At 55.6% G+C, this 19,777-nt stretch overlaps 1 protein-coding gene across 1 annotated transcript in view; it reads right to left on the bottom strand.

Annotated features, from left to right (window-relative positions):
• Positions 1-14,602, bottom strand: part of MAPK15 (mitogen-activated protein kinase 15) — a 56,644-nt gene extending 42,042 nt beyond the window's left edge. The window contains exons 1-7 of the mRNA XM_040334344.1: positions 14,417-14,602; positions 4,473-4,571; positions 4,168-4,197; positions 3,441-3,531; positions 3,179-3,309; positions 2,700-2,863; positions 2,439-2,578 (exon numbers count right to left, since the gene is read on the bottom strand). Of these exons, the coding sequence (XP_040190278.1) occupies positions 2,439-2,578; positions 2,700-2,863; positions 3,179-3,309; positions 3,441-3,531; positions 4,168-4,197; positions 4,473-4,571; positions 14,417-14,485 (724 nt within the window). The 5' untranslated portion in view covers positions 14,486-14,602. The remainder of the gene's footprint in view (positions 1-2,438; positions 2,579-2,699; positions 2,864-3,178; positions 3,310-3,440; positions 3,532-4,167; positions 4,198-4,472; positions 4,572-14,416) is intronic.
• Positions 14,603-19,777: the final 5,175 nt, after the last annotated feature.

Raw genomic sequence — 19,777 nt, 5'->3', positions numbered from 1 at the left:
ACTCCACCCCGAGAGCCAAGGGGCAGAGACTCCACCCCGAGAGCCAAGGGGCAGAGACTCCACCCCGAGAGCCAAGGGGCAGAGACTCCACCCCGAGAGCCAAGGGGCAGAGACTCCACCCCGAGAGCCAAGGGGCAGAGACTCCACCCCGAGAGCCAAGGGGCAGAGACTCCACCCCGAGAGCCAAGGGGCAGAGACTCCACCCCGAGAGCCAAGGGGCAGAGACGCTCCACCCCGAGAGCCAGAGGGACAGACGCTCCACCCCGAGAGCCAGAGGGACAGACGCTCCACCCCGAGAGCCAGAGGGCAGACGCTCCACCCCGAGAGCCAGAGGGACAGACACTCCACCCCGAGAGCCAGAGGGACAGACACTCCACCCCGAGAGCCAGAGGGACAGACACTCCACCCCGAGAGCCAGAAGCGCCACCCCGAGAGCCAGAGGGACAGACGCTCCACCCCGAGAGCCAGACGCGCCACCCCGAGAGCCAGAGGGACAGACGCTCCACCCCGAGAGCCAGACGCGCCACCCCGAGAGCCAGAGGGACAGACGCTTCACCCCGAGAGCCAGAGACCTACCTGTGGAGGGAGAACCACAGTCACTACCCATTCAGACCTTTCACCATTCGGAGATCTGAGCCCATTGCACCCCAAGAAGCAGGTCATGCACAATGAGATACCGGGGTTCTAAACAACCCAAGAACTGGAGGCAGCACTTCAGTAAACAACCTGAGAGCCGAGGGACAGACCGAATGGTGACACCACAGGCAATCCTCTACTGCAGGAAATAGTGGAGACCCTCGAGGTCCAGAATAGGCTTAACACCTCAGCTGGGCTTGGGAACCGTAAACAGGTTGAAACCAAAGAAGTGAGACTTCTGCCCTTCCAGGACTGGCCAGATGACCCCATGAAACTGCTCTTTCCAGAGCTGCAAAGAAAACGCCCCCCTTTTGTGGCTCTAAAGACCCTTCACCACATAAAAGCGAAGAGGGGGAAGCAGCAAAACTCCAGCTTGTAATAATGGACACCATGGCGGCCATAAAGACCAATAGATGTCTCTGCACCCGAGAGTGGGGGTGCTTCTTCACTAGGAAGAGGGTTGGTCCGTGGACATGGAGGACTTGGGGGTCCAGTTCTTCTTATGGAACTGGCTGGAAAGCTTCTGCTCGGAGGTGAAGGCCTGCTGCTTACGAAAGGAACGCTTATTGGCACCTGAAGGCTACTGGTTTCTGGTGTCGGCCAAGAAAGTCACCCCCACTAGAGGTCCCCAAATACACGCAGAAGAAGTGCGGTCTGCCGTGTCTGGAGAAGCTGCCGGGTGACATCCAGGAGAACCAAAATGCCACCTGCGCATGCACGTCCTTTGTGTCCTGGCCCTGCCTATTCTGACCATCACTATGGTGGTATACTGCTCCATGCCAAAGTACAGCACAACCCATCCCCCCAGCAGAACACAAACAGAGGGTGGTCACACCTTACTTATTCCACAGAGGAACCATTCCAGCAAGCCCAACCTTGACCCGTCACGGTGGGTGCACCCCGAAGGTTGGACCTGTAAAGCACCCTGCCAACAAGGTCCTGGCATACTGGGTACCCCCCCAAGATAGCTGCCCACAAGGTCCAGTGCTGGGCGGCAACATTACAGGGCATCCCTGCTTGTCACCCAATCCCTACCCCCCAACTCTACACGTCACCCAAACCCTACCCCCCAACTCTACACGTCACCCAATCCCCACCCCCCAACTCTACATGTCACCCAATCCCTACCCCCCAACTCTACACGTCACCCAATCCCTACCCCCCAACTCTACACATCACCCAATCCCTACCCCCCAACTCTACACGTCACCCAATCCCTACCCCCCCAACTCTACACATCACCCAATCCCTACCCCCCCAACTCTACACGTCACCCAATCCCTACCCCCCAACTCTACACGTCAGCCAATCCCTACCCCCCAACTCTACTCGTCACCCAATCCCTCCCCCCCCCCCCAACTCTACACGTCACCCAATCCCTACCCCCCAACTCTACACGTCACCCAATCCCTACCCCCCCAACTCTACACGTCACCCAATCCCTACCCCCCCAACTCTACACGTCACCCAATCCCTACCCCCCCCAACTCTACACGTCACCCAATCCCTACCCCCCCAACTCTACACATCACCCAATCCCTACCCCCCAACTCTACACGTCACCCAATCCCCACCCCCCAACTCTACATGTCACCCAATCCCTACCCCCCCAACTCTACACGTCACCCAATCCCCACCTCCACACGTCACCTTTCTAAAGTCTGTGACCAATCGTTTCAGGACAAACATGGGTGGGGGATGATTTTGGAGGCGTGGCCATTAGGGTGTCCTCAGGTTTCATTTTGAAAAGCTTTTAACCTGACTCCATCCCTTACAAGACCCCCCTCTGTGCAGGGACTTACCTTCCTGGGAGGGCGGGGGGATGACATTCATGATTCGTTCAATCTGGTTAATGGTGGACGTCCCCGGGAACAGCGGCTTCCCCAGCAACATCTCCGCCAGAATACAACCCACGCTCCACATGTCCACCCCCTTCGTGTACCTACAGAGGGCAGAGAATGTCATCAGGGACACTTACCCACAGCGCCATTGCCCAAGTGACCTCCCCGCCGCCCCCACTCCCCTAGCGACCTTCCCCCTGCTGCCCCCATTCCCCAACATACCGTTGAGATCCCAGCAGAATCTCTGGCGCTCGGTACCAGCGGGTTGCCACATATTCAGTGAGAGCTGGATTCCCAGAATCCTCCTGGATCTGATACAGAGAGCGTGCCAAACCAAAGTCACACAACTTCACCAGACAGTCCGCGTCCAGCAAGATATTAGACGGCTGCACATAAAAAGAGACAGTCAGAGGGAGACTAGACCCCCCACGTTCACACTCAGTGGTGGTTTCTCACCTTCTGGTCTCAGTCGATGTGTGGTCAGTGGTGGTCTCGGTGGGGGGTGGTCTCGGTGGGGGTGGGTCAGTGATGGTCTTGGTGGGGGGGTGAGGGTTGGTCAGTGGTGGTCTCGGTGGGGGTGGGGGGTGGTCAGTGGTGGTCTCGGTGGGGGTGGGTGGGGGTTGGTCAGTGGTGGTCTCTTTGGGGGGGTGAGGGTTGGTCAGTAGTGGTCTCGTGGGGGGTGGTCAGTGGTGGTCTCTCACCTTCTGGTCTCGGTGGATGACGTTGCCGGAATGGAGGAATTTGGTGGATTTCAGTAGTTGGTAGAGGATGAATCTCATGTGAATGTCCTTCAGCAGATTCCCTTTCTTTATGACGGCGTGAAGATCCGTCTCTAAAGGGACACAAAACACTCTACACTGTACAATGTATAGTATCGGGGACAGGCAACAAGGGGGAGGGGGACAGAGAGCAATGGACAGGCAGCGGGGGGGTGGGGGGACAGGCACAGGGATGTGATGTTACCCATGTACTCAAAGACGAGGTAAATGTCCTTATCATTCTGCGCTCGGATCACATTCAGCAGTTTGATAATATTCGGATGTTCCCCGAATTCCTGCAAGAGGAGACACCGCGAGTGGTCAGTACACCCCATATATACCCACAGAGACCTATATACCCATAGAGACTGTATACACCCCATATATACCCACAGAGACCTATATACCCCATATATACCCACAGAGACCTATATACCCCATATATACCCACAGAGACCTATATACCCCATATATACCCACAGAGACCGATACACCCCATATATACCCACAGAGACCGATACACCCCATATATACCCACAGAGACCGTATACACCCCATATATACCCACAGAGACCGTATACACCCCATATATACCCACAGAGACCGTATACACCCCATATATACCCACATAGACCGTAAACACCCCATATATACCCACAGAGACCGTATACACCCCATATATACCCACATAGACCGTATACCCCATATATACCCACATAGACCAACTACCCCATATATACCCACATAGACCGTATACCCCATATATACCCACAGAGACCGTATACACCCCATATATACCCACAGAGACCGTATACACCCCCATATATACCCACAGAGACCGTATACACCCCCATATATACCCACAGAGACCTATATACCCACAGAGACTGTATACACCCCATATATACCCACAGCCAAAAGGATTCACTCACCTGAAGGAACATAATTTCCCGGAAGGTCCTCTGCAAGAGAAGAGCAAACTGTGGTCAGAGAGATGGGTGGGGACAGATGGCGGACGGTGAAATGGGTGGGGACAGATGGCGGTCGGTGAAATGGGCGGGGACAGATGGCGGCCGGTGAAATGGGCGGGGACAGATGGCGGTCGGTGAAATGGGCGGGGACAGATGGCGGCCGGTGAAATGGGCGGGGACAGATGGCGGCCGGTGAAATGGGCGGGGACAGATGGCGGCCGGTGAAATGGGCGGGGACAGCACATATTCACAATGGTGAACCATACCTGAGCGTCCGTCCGATTTCTGAACGCATCAAAAATCTTCTTCACGGCGACAATCTCCCCCGTCTTCCGATCGATGGCTTTCCACACAATGCCGTACGCCTGTCCAGACAAAGCAGAAGTATAACATTAGGCAAATTCCCTGACCTGGTCCTGGCTGTGTCCCCGCCCACTGTAGGGTGTCCCCGCCCACTGTGGGGTGTCCCCGCCCACTGTGGGGTGTCCCCGCCCTAGCTTTGTACCTTTTATTTGCAGACCTCCGATAATTATTTTTTTATAACTTTATTCAAATTTCACAGTTTGAAATGTATTCAGTTCTATGCAGTAGAGTGGGCGGGGTTTACAGACGCAGTGCGGGAGGAAAAAACGCAGACTTGGCAGATCTCCGCACCGCGGGTTATCAGATGTGTGAACGGGGGACATATAGAAAAAAGGGGGACTTACCTGCAGGACCCGTATCGTGGAGCACAGGGACAGGTGGAAAGTCAGCCGGTTCCGCGGGGGCTGGACGAATTTTGAGCTGTGTGACCCTCCCTGTTAGATGAACGTCTGTGGAACGGACATGTTGGAAAACTTTGGTGGATCAGCGTCTGCAGCCACCGATCAGCGTGAGAGACACTCTCAGAATAGAATATCCTAATGGGGGAAGGGGGAGGGGATTTCCTTCATCCACCTCAACCGTCTATATCAGGGGTCTCCAAACTTTCTAACCAAAGGGCCACTTTTGCTGGACTGGACAGCAGAAATATTATTTTTCTGGCATCAGTGCCCTATCTTTGGTATTCGGATGAGAAATATGGCCCACTGTTGGGTGCCAGTGGCCAGGAAATATGGCCCACTGTTGGGTGCCAGTGGCCAGGAAATATGGCCCACTGTTGGGTGCCAGTGGCCAGGAAATATGGCCCACTGTTGGGTGCCAGTGGCCAGGAAATATGGCCCACTGTTGGGTGCCAGTGGCCAGGAAATATGGCCCACTGTTGGGTGCCAGTGGCCAGGAAATATGGCCCACTGTTGGTGACAGAATAGTGTCTTATATCAGGGGGATAAGTAGTACCTCAAGGGCCGGATAAAGGCAAGTAAAGGTCCGCATCTGGCCCCCGGGCCGCAGTTTGGAGACCCCTGGTCTATATCCAGCTTAGAAAAGAGGGGGTGGGCAACACAGTAAACTGCCAACAAGCCCACCATCTAAACAAACAAGGGTATAAGACCCCAACAAGACAGCTGCATGCAGCACCTTGAGGCCGGAGCTGGGGGAAGCCATCCCAGCCGGGAAAAGACAATCGCATGTAAATCCGTCAGGCTGATTGTACGATGATCGATCAGCTTGCCCATCCATGATTGGAACCGTCTTGGTCTTCGGACAACCTTATTCTTCACTAGGACAATGCCACCAAGTCCGATACTCACCCGACAGCAAGAAAAACCAAGTCCCAGGTGATCTCCGCCAAGGGAAAATCCCGACTCGGTCCAGAGGGCGGCTTCTGAAGAGCCTGAAGTACCAGATTGAAATCCCAACTTCTAGAAGGAAGTCCACCAGGGAGGAAGAGAAGAGCCGAGGACAACCTTCCTCCACATAGGGCACTCAATGCCGATCCAGAGCCCATTGGAGAAAGACCACAATGCATTCCATGGAGGATCCTCTCCTTGCACCATAGAGCAATTCTTTATAATGTACATTGTAGTTCAAAATTTACTTCAAATTACCGGATTTCTCGCTCTGTAAGACACACCTCAACCAAACGGTGTACTAAAATATTTACCGGTCCCCATAAAATGCATCCCGACCGGTCCCCATAAAAAGCATCCCGACCGGTCCCCATAAGATGCATCCCGACCGGTCCCCATAAAATGCATCCCGACCGGTCCCCATAAAATGCATCCTGACCGGTCCCCATAAAATGCATCCCGACCGATCCCCATAAAATGCATCCCGACCGGTCCCCATAAAATGCATCCCGACCGGTCCCCATAAAATGCATCCCGACCGGTCCCCATAAGATGCATCCCGACCGGTCCCCATAAAATGTATCCCGACCGGTCCCCATAAGATGCATCCTGACCGGTCCCCATAAAATGCATCCTGACCGGTCCCCATAAAATGCATCCCGACCGGTCCCCATAAAATGCATCCCGACCGGTCCCCATAAGATGCATCCCGACCGGTCCCCATAAAATGTATCCCGACCGGTCCCCATAAGATGCATCCTGACCGGTCCCCATAAAATGCATCCCGACCGGTCCCCATAAAATGCATCCCGACCGGTCCCCATAAGATGCATCCCGACCGGTCCCCATAAGATGCATCCCGACCGGTCCCCATAAAATGCATCCCGACCAGTCCCCATAAAATGTATCCCGACCGGTCCCCATAAGATGCATCCTGACCGGTCCCCATAAAATGCATCCCGACCGGTCCCCATAAAATGCATCCCGACCGGTCCCCATAAAATGCATCCCGACCGGTCCCCATAAAATGCATCCCGACCGGTCCCCATAAAATGCATCCCGACCGGTCCCCATAAAATGTATCCCGACCGGTCCCCATAAGATGCATCCCGACCGGTCCCCATAAGATGCATCCCGACCGGTCCCCATAAAATGTATCCCGACCGGTCCCCATAAAATGCATCCCGACCGGTCCCCATAAAATGCATCAGTGCCCCAGTCCCCATAAAATGCATCCCGACCGGTCCCCATAAAATGCATCCCGACCAGTCCCCATAAAATGCACTAAAGGTAAAGGATGATTTTATGGGGACCGGTCGGGATGCATTTTATGGGGACCGGTCGGGATGCATTTTATGGGGACCGGTCGGGATGCATTTTATGGGGACCGGTCGGGATGCATCTTATGGGGACCGGTCGGGATACATTTTATGGGGACCGGTCGGGATGCATTTTATATATAATGTTTGGGGGTTCCAAGACATTTTTTAGCAAAAAATGTTGATTTTTAAAGGGGTTGTAAAGACAAACATATTTTCCTCTTAAATTAAAGTCTGGCAGTAGCTGATAAAGTAAAAAGTAACGTTTTGCATTATAACTGTTTTATTCCCCTCCGTCACTCCTGAATCGTTATTCTCACCGACTTCCTGGTTTGCGGTGCGCATTCATTCTTGCTACATCACGGCCTAATGGGAACTACAGTTTAGCCTCCATGCCTGTGAGGGATAAGAGGCATCTTCCCGCAGGGCTGTAGTCATAGGGAGGGGGTGAGGGGCACATTCTGCTTTCCACCATGCAACACGGCTCAGGTGCTGGTGGAAAGCAAGAAGAGGAGAGACAGGAAATGGCATTTTCATACCTGGATTTCTGTGTTTTGGAGGTCAAAAGGAAAAACGAGGTAAGTGATATTTAAATGCTCGAGCTTACAGCAATCAATTGATCGAATAAAAAACGAACCTTTAGTGTTCCTTTAACTTAGGCCCCTTTCACACGGGGGCTGTGGCAGTAAAGTGCTGTTATTTTTAAATGGCAATTTACTGCTAATTGTGCAGCCGAATTCGGATCACCCCCCCCCCCCCCCGCTAGCGGCCAAAAAGGGTTAAAAACCACTGCAAAGCGACTCCGTGACGGCGCATTGCCAGCGGAATAGCCGCAGTGTCCTATTGTTTCAATGGGAAGGAGGGGTGGAGGAGGGGTAAACACACCGCTCCAAAAGATGCCGCTAGCAAGAGACAATATTATTGGGCACGTAATCCGCAGGGGGTCCTGCTGGATACGTGAAGGTCGGGGTCCTGCTGGATACGTGAAGGTCGGGGTCCTGCTGGATATGTGAAGGTCGGGGTCCTGCTGGATATGTGAAGGTCGGGGTCCTGCTGGATATGTGAAGGTCGGGGTCCTGCTGGATACGTGAAGGTCGGGGTCCTGCTGGATACGTGAAGGTCGGGGTCCTGCTGGATACGTGACGGTCGGGGTCCTGCTGGATACGTGACGGTCGGGGTCCTGCTGGATACGTGAAGGTCGGGGTCCTGCTGGATACGTGAAGGTCGGGGTCCTGCTGGATACGTGAAGGTCGGGGTCCTGCTGGATATGTGAAGGTCGGGGTCCTGCTGGATACGTGAAGGTCGGGGTCCTGCTGGATATGTGACGGTCGGGGTCCTGCTGGATACGTGACGGTCGGGGTCCTGCTGGATACGTGACGGTCGGGGTCCTGCTGGATACGTGAAGGTCGGGGTCCTGCTGGATATGTGACGGTCGGGGTCCTGCTGGATATGTGACGGTCGGGGTCCTGCTGGATACGTGACGGTCGGGGTCCTGCTGGATACGTGACGGTCGGGGTCCTGCTGGATACGTGACGGTCGGGGTCCTGCTGGATACGTGAAGGTCGGGGTCCTGCTGGATACGTGAAGGTCGGGGTCCTGCTGGATACGTGAAGGTCGGGGTCCTGCTGGATACGTGAAGGTCGGGGTCCTGCTGGATACGTGACGGTCGGGGTCCTGCTGGATACGTGAAGGTCGGGGTCCTGCTGGATACGTGAAGGTCGGGGTCCTGCTGGATACGTGAAGGTCGGGGTCCTGCTGGATACGTGAAGGTCGGGGTCCTGCTGGATACGTGACGGTCGGGGTCCTGCTGGATACGTGAAGGTCGGGGTCCTGCTGGATATGTGAAGGTCGGGGTCCTGCTGGATACGTGACGGTCGGGGTCCTGCTGGATACGTGACGGTCGGGGTCCTGCTGGATACGTGAAGGTCGGGGTCCTGCTGGATACGTGAAGGTCGGGGTCCTGCTGGATACGTGAAGGTCGGGGTCCTGCTGGATACGTGACGGTCGGGGTCCTGCTGGATACGTGACGGTCGGGGTCCTGCTGGATACGTGAAGGTCGGGGTCCTGCTGGATATGTGAAGGTCGGGGTCCTGCTGGATACGTGACGGTCGGGGTCCTGCTGGATACGTGAAGGTCGGGGTCCTGCTGGATACGTGAAGGTCGGGGTCCTGCTGGATACGTGACGGTCGGGGTCCTGCTGGATACGTGAAGGTCGGGGTCCTGCTGGATACGTGAAGGTCGGGGTCCTGCTGGATACGTGAAGGTCGGGGTCCTGCTGGATATGTGAAGGTCGGGGTCCTGCTGGATATGTGACAGTCGGGGTCCTGCTGGATACGTGAAGGTCGGGGTCCTGCTGGATACGTGACGGTCGGGGTCCTGCTGGATATGTGAAGGTCGGGGTCCTGCTGGATATGTGACGGTCGGGGTCCTGCTGGATATGTGAAGGTCGGGGTCCTGCTGGATACGTGACGGTCGGGGTCCTGCTGGATATGTGACGGTCGGGGTCCTGCTGGATACGTGAAGGTCGGGGTCCTGCTGGATACGTGAAGGTCGGGGTCCTGCTGGATACGTGAAGGTCGGGGTCCTGCTGGATATGTGAAGGTCGGGGTCCTGCTGGATATGTGACAGTCGGGATCCTGCTGGATACGTGACGGTCGGGGTCCTGCTGGATACGTGACGGTCGGGGTCCTGCTGGATATGTGACGGTCGGGGTCCTGCTGGATATGTGAAGGTCGGGGTCCTGCTGGATACGTGACGGTCGGGGTCCTGCTGGATATGTGACGGTCAGGGTCCTGCTGGATACGTGAAGGTCGGGGTCCTGCTGGATATGTGACGGTCGGGGTCCTGCTGGATATCTGAAGGTCGGGGTCCTGCTGGATACGTGACGGTCGGGGTCCTGCTGGATACGTGACGGTCGGGGTCCTGCTGGATATGTGACGGTCGGGGTCCTGCTGGATACGTGACGGTCGGGGTCCTGCTGGATATGTGACGGTCGGGGTCCTGCTGGATTATCTGTTATTGAGGATATTTGGAAAAGATGGCCGGTGATGAGGTCTTATTTTTATTATAGTTTTTATACTTTTATAGTATTTTTGGTCCCATACTAACCTCGGTGTCACACATGGCTTCAGTGGGGTGATTTCCCATCAGAGGGGACGGCTTCTTTCTATTGGCTGTTTCTGGCAGGATATAGTGTTTCCATGATGGAGGTTGGGGATGATCTCCGCCAGGAAGTTGGCACGGCGCTGCGCTAATCACAGGCAGGGAGACATTGTCCCGATGCTCGGCTGCAGAGATCGGGACAATGTCTCCCTGCCTGTGATTAGCGCAGCGCCGTGCACACTTCCTGGCGGACTCTGCACGTGGAGTGTGCGAACACGCCGGAGATCATCCCTAACTGCTTGCCGACCAGCCACCGCAGTTATACGGCGGCAGGTCGGCTCTGCTGGGCAAGATCACGTAGATCTACATCATCTCGCCGTTCAGCCAATAGGGGCACGCGCCCGATCACCCGCGACCGCTCGTTACAGAGCGGGGACCGGGAGCTGTGGGTGTAAACGCACAGCTCCCGGTCCTGTCAGGGGGAGAAATGCTGATCTTCTGTTCATGCAATGTATAAACAGCGATCTGTCATTTCCCCAAGTCAGTCCCACCCCCCCTTCAGTTAGAACACACCCAGGGAACATACTTAACCCCTTCCCCACCCCCTAGTGTTAACTCCTTCACTGCCAGTGGCATTTTTATAGTAATCAATGCGTTTTTATAGCACTAATCGCTATAAAAATGCCAATGGTCCCAAAAATGTGTCAAAAGTGTCCGCCATAATGTCGCAGTACCAATAAAAATCGCTGATCGCCGCCATTACTAGTAAAAAAAATATATTACGAATAATGCCATAAAACTATCCCCTATTTTTTAAACGCTATAACCTTCACCGTACCAATGAAATAGCCTCTTCCTGCAGAGATTGTGATTTAGAAGAATCCCCCCTTCAGGTAATTGAACCTCCTCCTCCACTCAATGTTCTTTCACAATGATAAATATCTGACATGGTATTCACAGGATAGAACATGAAGACCGTAATGTGAGATTTCATGGAAAGTCATAAATTATTGGAGGTTCTCTCAGCTGAAGACCAGCAAATCCTGGAATACAATTCAAGTAACACTGTACTTCTCAATGCCCTTCTCAAAAAGGAGAAATCTGTATTTTTGCCACTCGGGGGAACTGCGGGGGAAGGGCTCCAGTTTTTGTTTGCTTGTAGGCTCCATCTTGAGTTGGGTGATTGTTGGGATACAGTAGGTGATCGTCTCTGTCCTCTTAGGCCTTCATTGACATGCAATGGATACGTGAGCCTCAGAACTGGAGCACAGAGGAATTGAAGGAGGCCTGGGCTGAGTAATCCAAGAATGGTTTGATGAACACAAGGAGATGGAGGTGTTGACTTGGCCTACAAATTCTCCAGATCTCAACCAAATTGAGCATCTGTGGGAGGTGCTGGGAAATCAAGTCTGATCCATGGAGGCCAGAGATACCACAGCATACCTTCAGAGGTCTAGTGGGGTCCATGGCGGGATGGGTTACGGCCGATTGGTGTATATATGGACCACCTCCAGCACCAAAAAATACCTATATACCCATTCCCAGTATCCCCCATATAGGCAGGAGGGAACTGGCAATGGGACACAAAAGGACAGGTCCCTTGCCAACCTGTGAGTAATATTTCATTTTGAATTCATTTAGGGGAAACGCGGCACCCCTGGCTTAGGAAGAGTTTCCCCCTGATGGGGTCTTCAGAGGTGCCCGGAGCTAGGGGCGGTCCTTCTGGTGTATACACTCCATGAACCCCTGCGCTTTATTCATACCCGAGAACTACTGTCGTTTACCATACATCGTTATCTTCTATAGTATTGGGCGTCGTCTGACCGCCACATTGCTCGTGTGTTATCTGTAGCGACATTTCGCTTGACTGAAATATGTTGTTTGTCAATGAAAAACGAAAACTTGAATAAAAATGTATTGATAAAAAAAAGGGGTCTTCAGAGATGGGGGGGGGGGGTCACACCTGTGGGGATCCCCACTTCTCTGGCCTGTATTATAGAACACACCATGCATGACACAAGGAGGAGCTCCAAATGCAACTTTACCGGGACCATCCAAGTAGTGTGCCTAGAACCTCCGGAAGCTGCATCAGCCGCCAGGAGGAGGCGCGACACCTGCCAGGAGGAGGAGGAGGAGGGACGCGACACCTGCCAGGAGGAGGAGGGGCGCGACACCTGCCAGGAGGAGGAGGAGGGGGCGCGACACCTGCCAGGAGGAGGAGGGGGGGGCGCGACACCTGCCAGGAGGAGGAGGGGGGGGTCACACCTGTGGGGATCCCCACTTCTCTGGCCTGTATTATAGAACACACCATGCATGACACAAGGAGGCGCTCCAAATGCAACTTTACCGGGACCATCCAAGTAGTGTGCCTAGAACCTCCGGAAGCTGCATCAGCCGCCAGGAGGAGGCGCGACACCTGCCAGGAGGAGGAGGAGGGGGCGCGACACCTGCCAGGAGGAGGAGGAGGAGGGACGCGACACCTGCCAGGAGGAGGAGGGGCGCGACACCTGCCAGGAGGAGGAGGGGGCGCGACACCTGCCAGGAGGAGGAGGGGGCGCGACACCTGCCAGGAGGAGGAGGGGGCGCGACACCTGCCAGGAGGAGGAGGGGGCGCGACACCTGCCAGGAGGAGGAGGGGGGGGGGCGCGACACCTGCCAGGAGGAGGAGGGGGGGGCGCGACACCTGCCAGGAGGAGGAGGGGGGGGTCACACCTGTGGGGATCCCCACTTCTCTGGCCTGTATTATAGAACACACCATGCATGACACAAGGAGGCGCTCCAAATGCAACTTTACCGGGACCATCCAAGTAGTGTGCCTAGAACCTCCGGAAGCTGCATCAGCCGCCAGGAGGAGGCGCGACACCTGCCAGGAGGAGGAGGAGGGGGCGCGACACCTGCCAGGAGGAGGAGGAGGAGGGACGCGACACCTGCCAGGAGGAGGAGGGGCGCGACACCTGCCAGGAGGAGGAGGGGGCGCGACACCTGCCAGGAGGAGGAGGGGGCGCGACACCTGCCAGGAGGAGGAGGGGGCGCGACACCTGCCAGGAGGAGGAGGGGGCGCGACACCTGCCAGGAGGAGGAGGGGGGGGGGCGCGACACCTGCCAGGAGGAGGAGGGGGGGGGGCGCGACACCTGCCAGGAGGAGGAGGGGGGGGGGGTCACACCTGTGGGGATCCCCACTTCTCTGGCCTGTATTATAGAACACACCATGCATGACACAAGGAGGAGCTCCAAATGCAACTTTACCGGGACCATCCAAGTAGTGTGCCTAGAACCTCCGGAAGCTGCATCAGCCGCCAGGAGGAGGCGCGACACCTGCCAGGAGGGGGCGCGACACCTGCCAGGAGGAGGGGGCGCGACACCTGCCAGGAGGAGGGGGCGCGACACCTGCCAGGAGGAGGGGGCGCGACACCTGCCAGGAGGAGGGGGCGCGACACCTGCCAGGAGGAGGGGGCGCGACACCTGCCAGGAGGAGGGGGCGCGACACCTGCCAGGAGGAGGGGGCGCGACACCTGCCAGGAGGAGGAGGAGGGGGCGCGACACCTGCCAGGAGGAGGAGGAGGCGCGACAGCTGCCAGGAGGAGGAGGGGGCGCGACACCTGCCAGGAGGAGGAGGGGGCGCGACACCTGCCAGGAGGAGGGGGCGCGACACCTGCCAGGAGGAGGGGGCGCGACACCTGTCAGGAGAGGAGGGGGGCGCGACACCTGTCAGGAGAGGAGGGGGGCGCGACACCTGCCAGGAGGAGGGGGCGCGACACCTGCCAGGAGGAGGAGGAGGGGGCGCGACACCTGCCAGGAGAAGGAGGAGGGGGCGCGACACCTGCCAGGAGGAGGAGGAGGGGGCGCGACACCTGTCAGGAGAGGAGGGGGGGCGCGACACCTGGCTTGAGGAGGAGCGGGGGGGCAACACCTGCCAGGAGGAGGGGGGCGCGACACCTGCCAGGAGGAGGGGATAATAGGCTAGTGGGAGGGAATACCCACCAGTGGGAAGGGTTATATGGGGGCCCCTACAATTCTGCTTAAATGGGTCCAATCCCCTAAGTATAGTGCAGGGTCAGAGGTCGGGTTCATGTCACTCACCCCCTTCCCCAGACGCTTCTTGATGTCGTATTTCTGGGAGATGTGATCTTCTACCTCCGGGACGCTCATCGTGCCGCAACCAACCAACCAATCCGTCAGAGAACCATGAGGAGAGCCGGAGATCACCGCCAGGAGAGGAGAGCCGGAGATCACCGCCTGGAGAGGAGAGCCGGAGAGCACCGCCTGGAGAGGAGAGCCGGAGAGCACCGCCAGGAGAGGAGAGCCGGAGAGCACCGCCAGGAGAGCACCGCCAGGAGAGGAGAGCACCGCCTGGAGAGGAGAGCCGGAGAGCACCGCCTGGAGAGGAGAGCCGGAGAGCACCGCCAGGAGAGCACCGCCAGGAGAGGAGAGCACCGCCTGGAGAGGAGAGCACCGCCTGGAGAGGAGAGCCGGAGAGCACCGCCAGGAGAGCACCGCCAGGAGAGGAGAGCACCGCCAGGAGAGGAGAGCACCGCCTGGAGAGGAGAGCCGGAGAGCACCGCCAGGAGAGCACCGCCAGGAGAGGAGAGCACCGCCAGGAGAGGAGAGCACCGCCAGGAGAGGAGAGCACCGCCAGGAGAGGAGAGCACCGCCAGGAGAGGAGAGCCGGAGAGCACCGCCTGGAGAGGAGAGCCGGAGAGCACCGTCAGGAGAGGAGAGCACCGCCAGGAGAGGAGATCTGAGGAGGAACCAATCACATCAACAACCAGTCCATGCTGACATATACCACAGCGCTGTACAAAGACTCACATTGGGAAGAGTGGATGGGTTGAGGGTGGGCTCATAATGGGGGGGGGGGGGGTAATGGGTTGAGGTCAACTTTGGGGGTGGGGGGGGGTGAGGGTGGGTTGAGTTCAGACTTAGCTTGGGGGGGGGGGGATCTACAGTGGTGAAAATGCCAATTGTCTCCCCTGCAGATTGTTACATAGAAATGAATATAATTTCTCTCATAGGTGTATTTTATATGATAGAGACAGAAGATCAACCAAAACTCCAGAGAGATCACATGATACAAATGTTATAAATGGAGGAAAATAAGTATTTGATCCCCTTAGTGGTTGGTGGAGGATCTCTTGTTGGTGATCACAGAGGTCAGACGTGTCTTGTGGTTGGTGGAGGATCCTTGTTGGTGATCACAGAGGTCAGTCGTGTCTTGTGGTTGGTGGAGGATCCTTGTTGGTGATCACAGAGGTCAGACGTGTCTTGTGGTTGGTGGAGGATCCTTGTTGGTGATCACAGAGGTCAGACGTGTCTTGTGGTTGGTGGAGGATCCTTGTTGGTGATCACAGAGGTCAGACGTGTCTTGTGGTTGGTGGAGGATCCTTGTTGGGAGGCACAGAGGTCAGACGTGTCTTGTGGTTGGTGGAGGATCCTTGTTGGGAGGCACAGAGGCCAGACGTTTCTTGTGGTTGGTGGAGGATCCTTGTTGGGAGGCACAGAGGCCAGACGTGTCTTGTGGTTGGTGGAGGATCCTTGTTGGTGATCACAGAGGTCAGACGTGTCTTGTGGTTGGTGGAGGATCCTTGTTGGTGATCACAGAGGTCAGACGTGTCTTGTGGTTGGTGGAGGATCCTTGTTGGTGATCACAGAGGTCAGACGTGTCTTGTGGTTGGTGGAGGATCCTTGTTGGGAGGCACAGAAGTCAGACGTGTCTTGTGGTTGGTGGAGGATCCTTGTTGGTGATCACAGAGGTCAGACGTGTCTTGTGGTTGGTGGAGGATCCTTGTTGGTGATCACAGAGGTCAGACGTGTCTTGTGGTTGGTGGAGGATCCTTGTTGGTGATCACAGAGGTCAGTCGTGTCTTGTGGTTGGTGGAGGATCCTTGTTGGTGATCACAGAGGTCAGACGTGTCTTGTGGTTGGTGGAGGATCCTTGTTGGGAGGCACAGAGGTCAGACGTGTCTTGTGGTTGGTGGAGGATCCTTGTTGGTGATCACAGAGGTCAGACGTGTCTTGTGGTTGGTGGAGGATCCTTGTTGGGAGGCACAGAGGCCAGACGTTTCTTGTGGTTGGTGGAGGATCCTTGTTGGTGATCACAGAGGTCAGACGTGTCTTGTGGTTGGTGGAGGATCCTTGTTGGGAGGCACAGAGGCCAGACGTTTCTTGTGGTTGCTGGAGGATCCTTGTTGGGAGGCACAGAGGCCAGACGTTTCTTGTGGTTGGTGGAGGATCCTTGTTGGCGATCACAGAGGTCAGACGTGTCTTGTGGTTGGTGGAGGATCCTTGTTGGGAGGCACAGAGGCCAGACGTTTCTTGTGGTTGGTGGAGGATCTCTTGTTGGTGATCACAGAGGTCAGACGTGTCTTGTGGTTGGTGGAGGATCCTTGTTGGTGATCACAGAGGTCAGACGTGTCTTGTGGTTGGTGGAGGATCTTTGTTGGTGATCACAGAGGTCAGACGTTTCTTGTGGTTGGTGGAGGATCTCTTGTTGGTGATCACAGAGGTCAGACGTGTCTTGTGGTTGGTGGAGGATCTCTTGTTGGTGATCACAGAGGTCAGACGTTTCTTGTGGTTGGTGGAGGATCCTTGTTGGGAGGCACAGAGGCCAGATGTGTCTTGTGGTTGGTGGAGGATCCTTGTTGGTGATCACAGAGGTCAGACGTGTCTTGTGGTTGGTGGAGGATCCTTGTTGGGAGGCACAGAGGCCAGACGTTTCTTGTGGTTGGTGGAGGATCCTTGTTGGGAGGCACAGAGGCCAGACGTTTCTTGTGGTTGGTGGAGGATCCTTGTTGGGAGGCACAGAGGCCAGACGTTTCTTGTGGTTGGTGGAGGATCCTTGTTGGGAGGCACAGAGGTCAGACGTTTCTTGTAGTTGGTGATCACAGAGGTCAGACGTTTCTTGTGGTTGGTGGAGGATCCTTGTTGGTGATCACAGAGGTCAGACGTGTCTTGTGGTTGGTGGAGGATCTTTGTTGGTGATCACAGAGGTCAGATGTTTCTTGTGGTTGGTGGAGGATCTCGTTGGTGATCACAGATGTCAGACGTTTCTTGCGGTTGGTGGAGAATCCTTGTTGGGAGGCACAGAGGCCAGACGTTTCGTGTGGTTGGTGGAGGATCTCTTGTTGGTGATCACAGAGGTCAGACGTGTCTTGTGGTTGGTGGAGGATCCTTGTTGGTGATCACAGAGGCCAGACGTTTCTTGTGGTTGGTGGAGGATCTCTTGTTGGTGATCACAGAGGCCAGACGTGGTTTGTGGAGGATCCTTGTTGGTGATCACAGAGGTCAGACGTTTCTTGTGGTTGGTGGAGGATCTCTTGTTGGTGATCACAGAGGTCAGACGTTTCTTGTGGTTGGTGGAGAATCCTTGTTGGGAGGCACAGAGGCCAGACGTTTCTTGTGGTTGGTGGAGGATCTCTTGTTGGTGATCACAGAGGTCAGACGTGTCTTGTGGTTGGTGGAGGATCTCGTTGGTGATCACAGATGTCAGACGTGTCTTGTGGTTGGTGGAGGATCCTTGTTGGTGATCACAGAGGCCAGACGTTTCTTGTGGTTGGTGGAGGATCCTTGTTGGTGATCACAGAGGTCAGACGTGGTTGGTGGAGGATCCTTGTTGGGAGGCACAGAGGCCAGACGTGTCTTGTGGTTGGTGGAGGATCCTTGTTGGTGATCACAGAGGTCAGTCGTGTCTTGTGGTTGGTGGAGGATCTCTTGTTGGTGATCACAGGAGGTCAGACGTTTCTTGTGGTTGGTGGAGGATCCTTGTTGGGAGGCACAGAGGCCAGACGTTTCTTGTGGTTGGTGGAGGATCCTTGTTGGTGATCACAGAGGTCAGACGTGTCTTGTGGTTGGTGGAGGATCCTTGTTGGTGATCACAGAGGTCAGACGTGTCTTGTGGTTGGTGGAGGATCCTTGTTGGTGATCACAGAGGTCAGACGTGTCTTGTGGTTGGTGGAGGATCCTTGTTGGGAGGCACAGAGGTCAGACGTTTCTTGTAGTTGGTGATCACAGAGGTCAGACGTTTCTTGTGGTTGGTGGAGGATCCTTGTTGGGAGGCACAGAGGTCAGACGTTTCTTGTAGTTGGTGATCACAGAGGTCAGACGTTTCTTGTGGTTGGTGGAGGATCCTTGTTGGAGATCACAGAGGTCAGACGTGTCTTGTAGTTGGTGATCACAGAGGTCAGACGTTTCTTGTGGTTGGTGGAGGATCCTTGTTGGGAGGCACAGAGGTCAGACGTGTCTTGTGGAGGATCCTTGTTGGGAGGCACAGAGGCCAGACGTTTCTTGTGGTTGGTGGAGGATCTCTTGTTGGTGATCACAGAGGTCAGACGTGTCTTGTGGTTGGTGGAGGATCCTTGTTGGTGATCACAGAGGTCAGACGTGTCTTGTGGTTGGTGGAGGATCTTTGTTGGTGATCACAGAGGTCAGACGTTTCTTGTGGTTGGTGGAGGATCTCTTGTTGGTGATCACAGAGGTCAGACGTGTCTTGTGGTTGGTGGAGGATCCTTGTTGGTGATCACAGAGGTCAGACGTTTCTTGTGGTTGGTGGAGGATCTCTTGTTGGTGATCACAGAGGTCAGACGTGTCTTGTGGTTGGTGGAGGATCTCTTGTTGGTGATCACAGAGGTCAGACGTTTCTTGTGGTTGGTGGAGAATCCTTGTTGGGAGGCACAGAGGCCAGACGTTTCTTGTGGTTGGTGGAGGATCTCTTGTTGGTGATCACAGAGGTCAGACGTGTCTTGTGGTTGGTGGAGGATCTCGTTGGTGATCACAGATGTCAGACGTGTCTTGTGGTTGGTGGAGGATCCTTGTTGGTGATCACAGAGGTCAGACGTGTCTTGTGGTTGGTGGAGGATCCTTGTTGGTGATCACAGAGGTCAGACGTGTCTTGTGGTTGGTGGAGGATCCTTGTTGGGAGGCACAGAGGTCAGACGTGTCTTGTGGTTGGTGGAGGATCCTTGTTGGGAGGCACAGAGGTCAGACGTGTCTTGTGGTTGGTGGAGGATCCTTGTTGGGAGGCACAGAGGTCAGACGTGTCTTGTGGTTGGTGGAGGATCCTTGTTGGGAGGCACAGAGGCCAGACGTTTCTTGTGGTTGGTGAAGGATCCTTGTTGGGAGGCACAGAGGCCAGACGTGTCTTGTGGTTGGTGGAGGATCCTTGTTGGTGATCACAGAGGTCAGACGTGTCTTGTGGTTGGTGGAGGATCCTTGTTGGTGATCACAGAGGCCAGACGTGTCTTGTGGTTGGTGGAGGATCCTTGTTGGGAGGCACAGAGGCCAGACGTGTCTTGTGGTTGGTGGAGGATCCTTGTTGGGAGGCACAGAGGCCAGACATTCCTTGTGGTTGGTGGAGGATCTCTTGTTGGTGATCACAGAGGTCAGACGTGTCTTGTGGTTGGTGGAGGATCCTTGTTGGGAGGCACAGAGGCCAGACGTTCCTTGTGG

Source organism: Rana temporaria, assembly GCF_905171775.1.
Source record: "Rana temporaria chromosome 5 unlocalized genomic scaffold, aRanTem1.1 chr5y, whole genome shotgun sequence".
In the NCBI taxonomy this organism is placed as follows: domain Eukaryota; kingdom Metazoa; phylum Chordata; class Amphibia; order Anura; family Ranidae; genus Rana; species Rana temporaria.
This window is presented reverse-complemented; position numbering and strand designations above follow the sequence as displayed.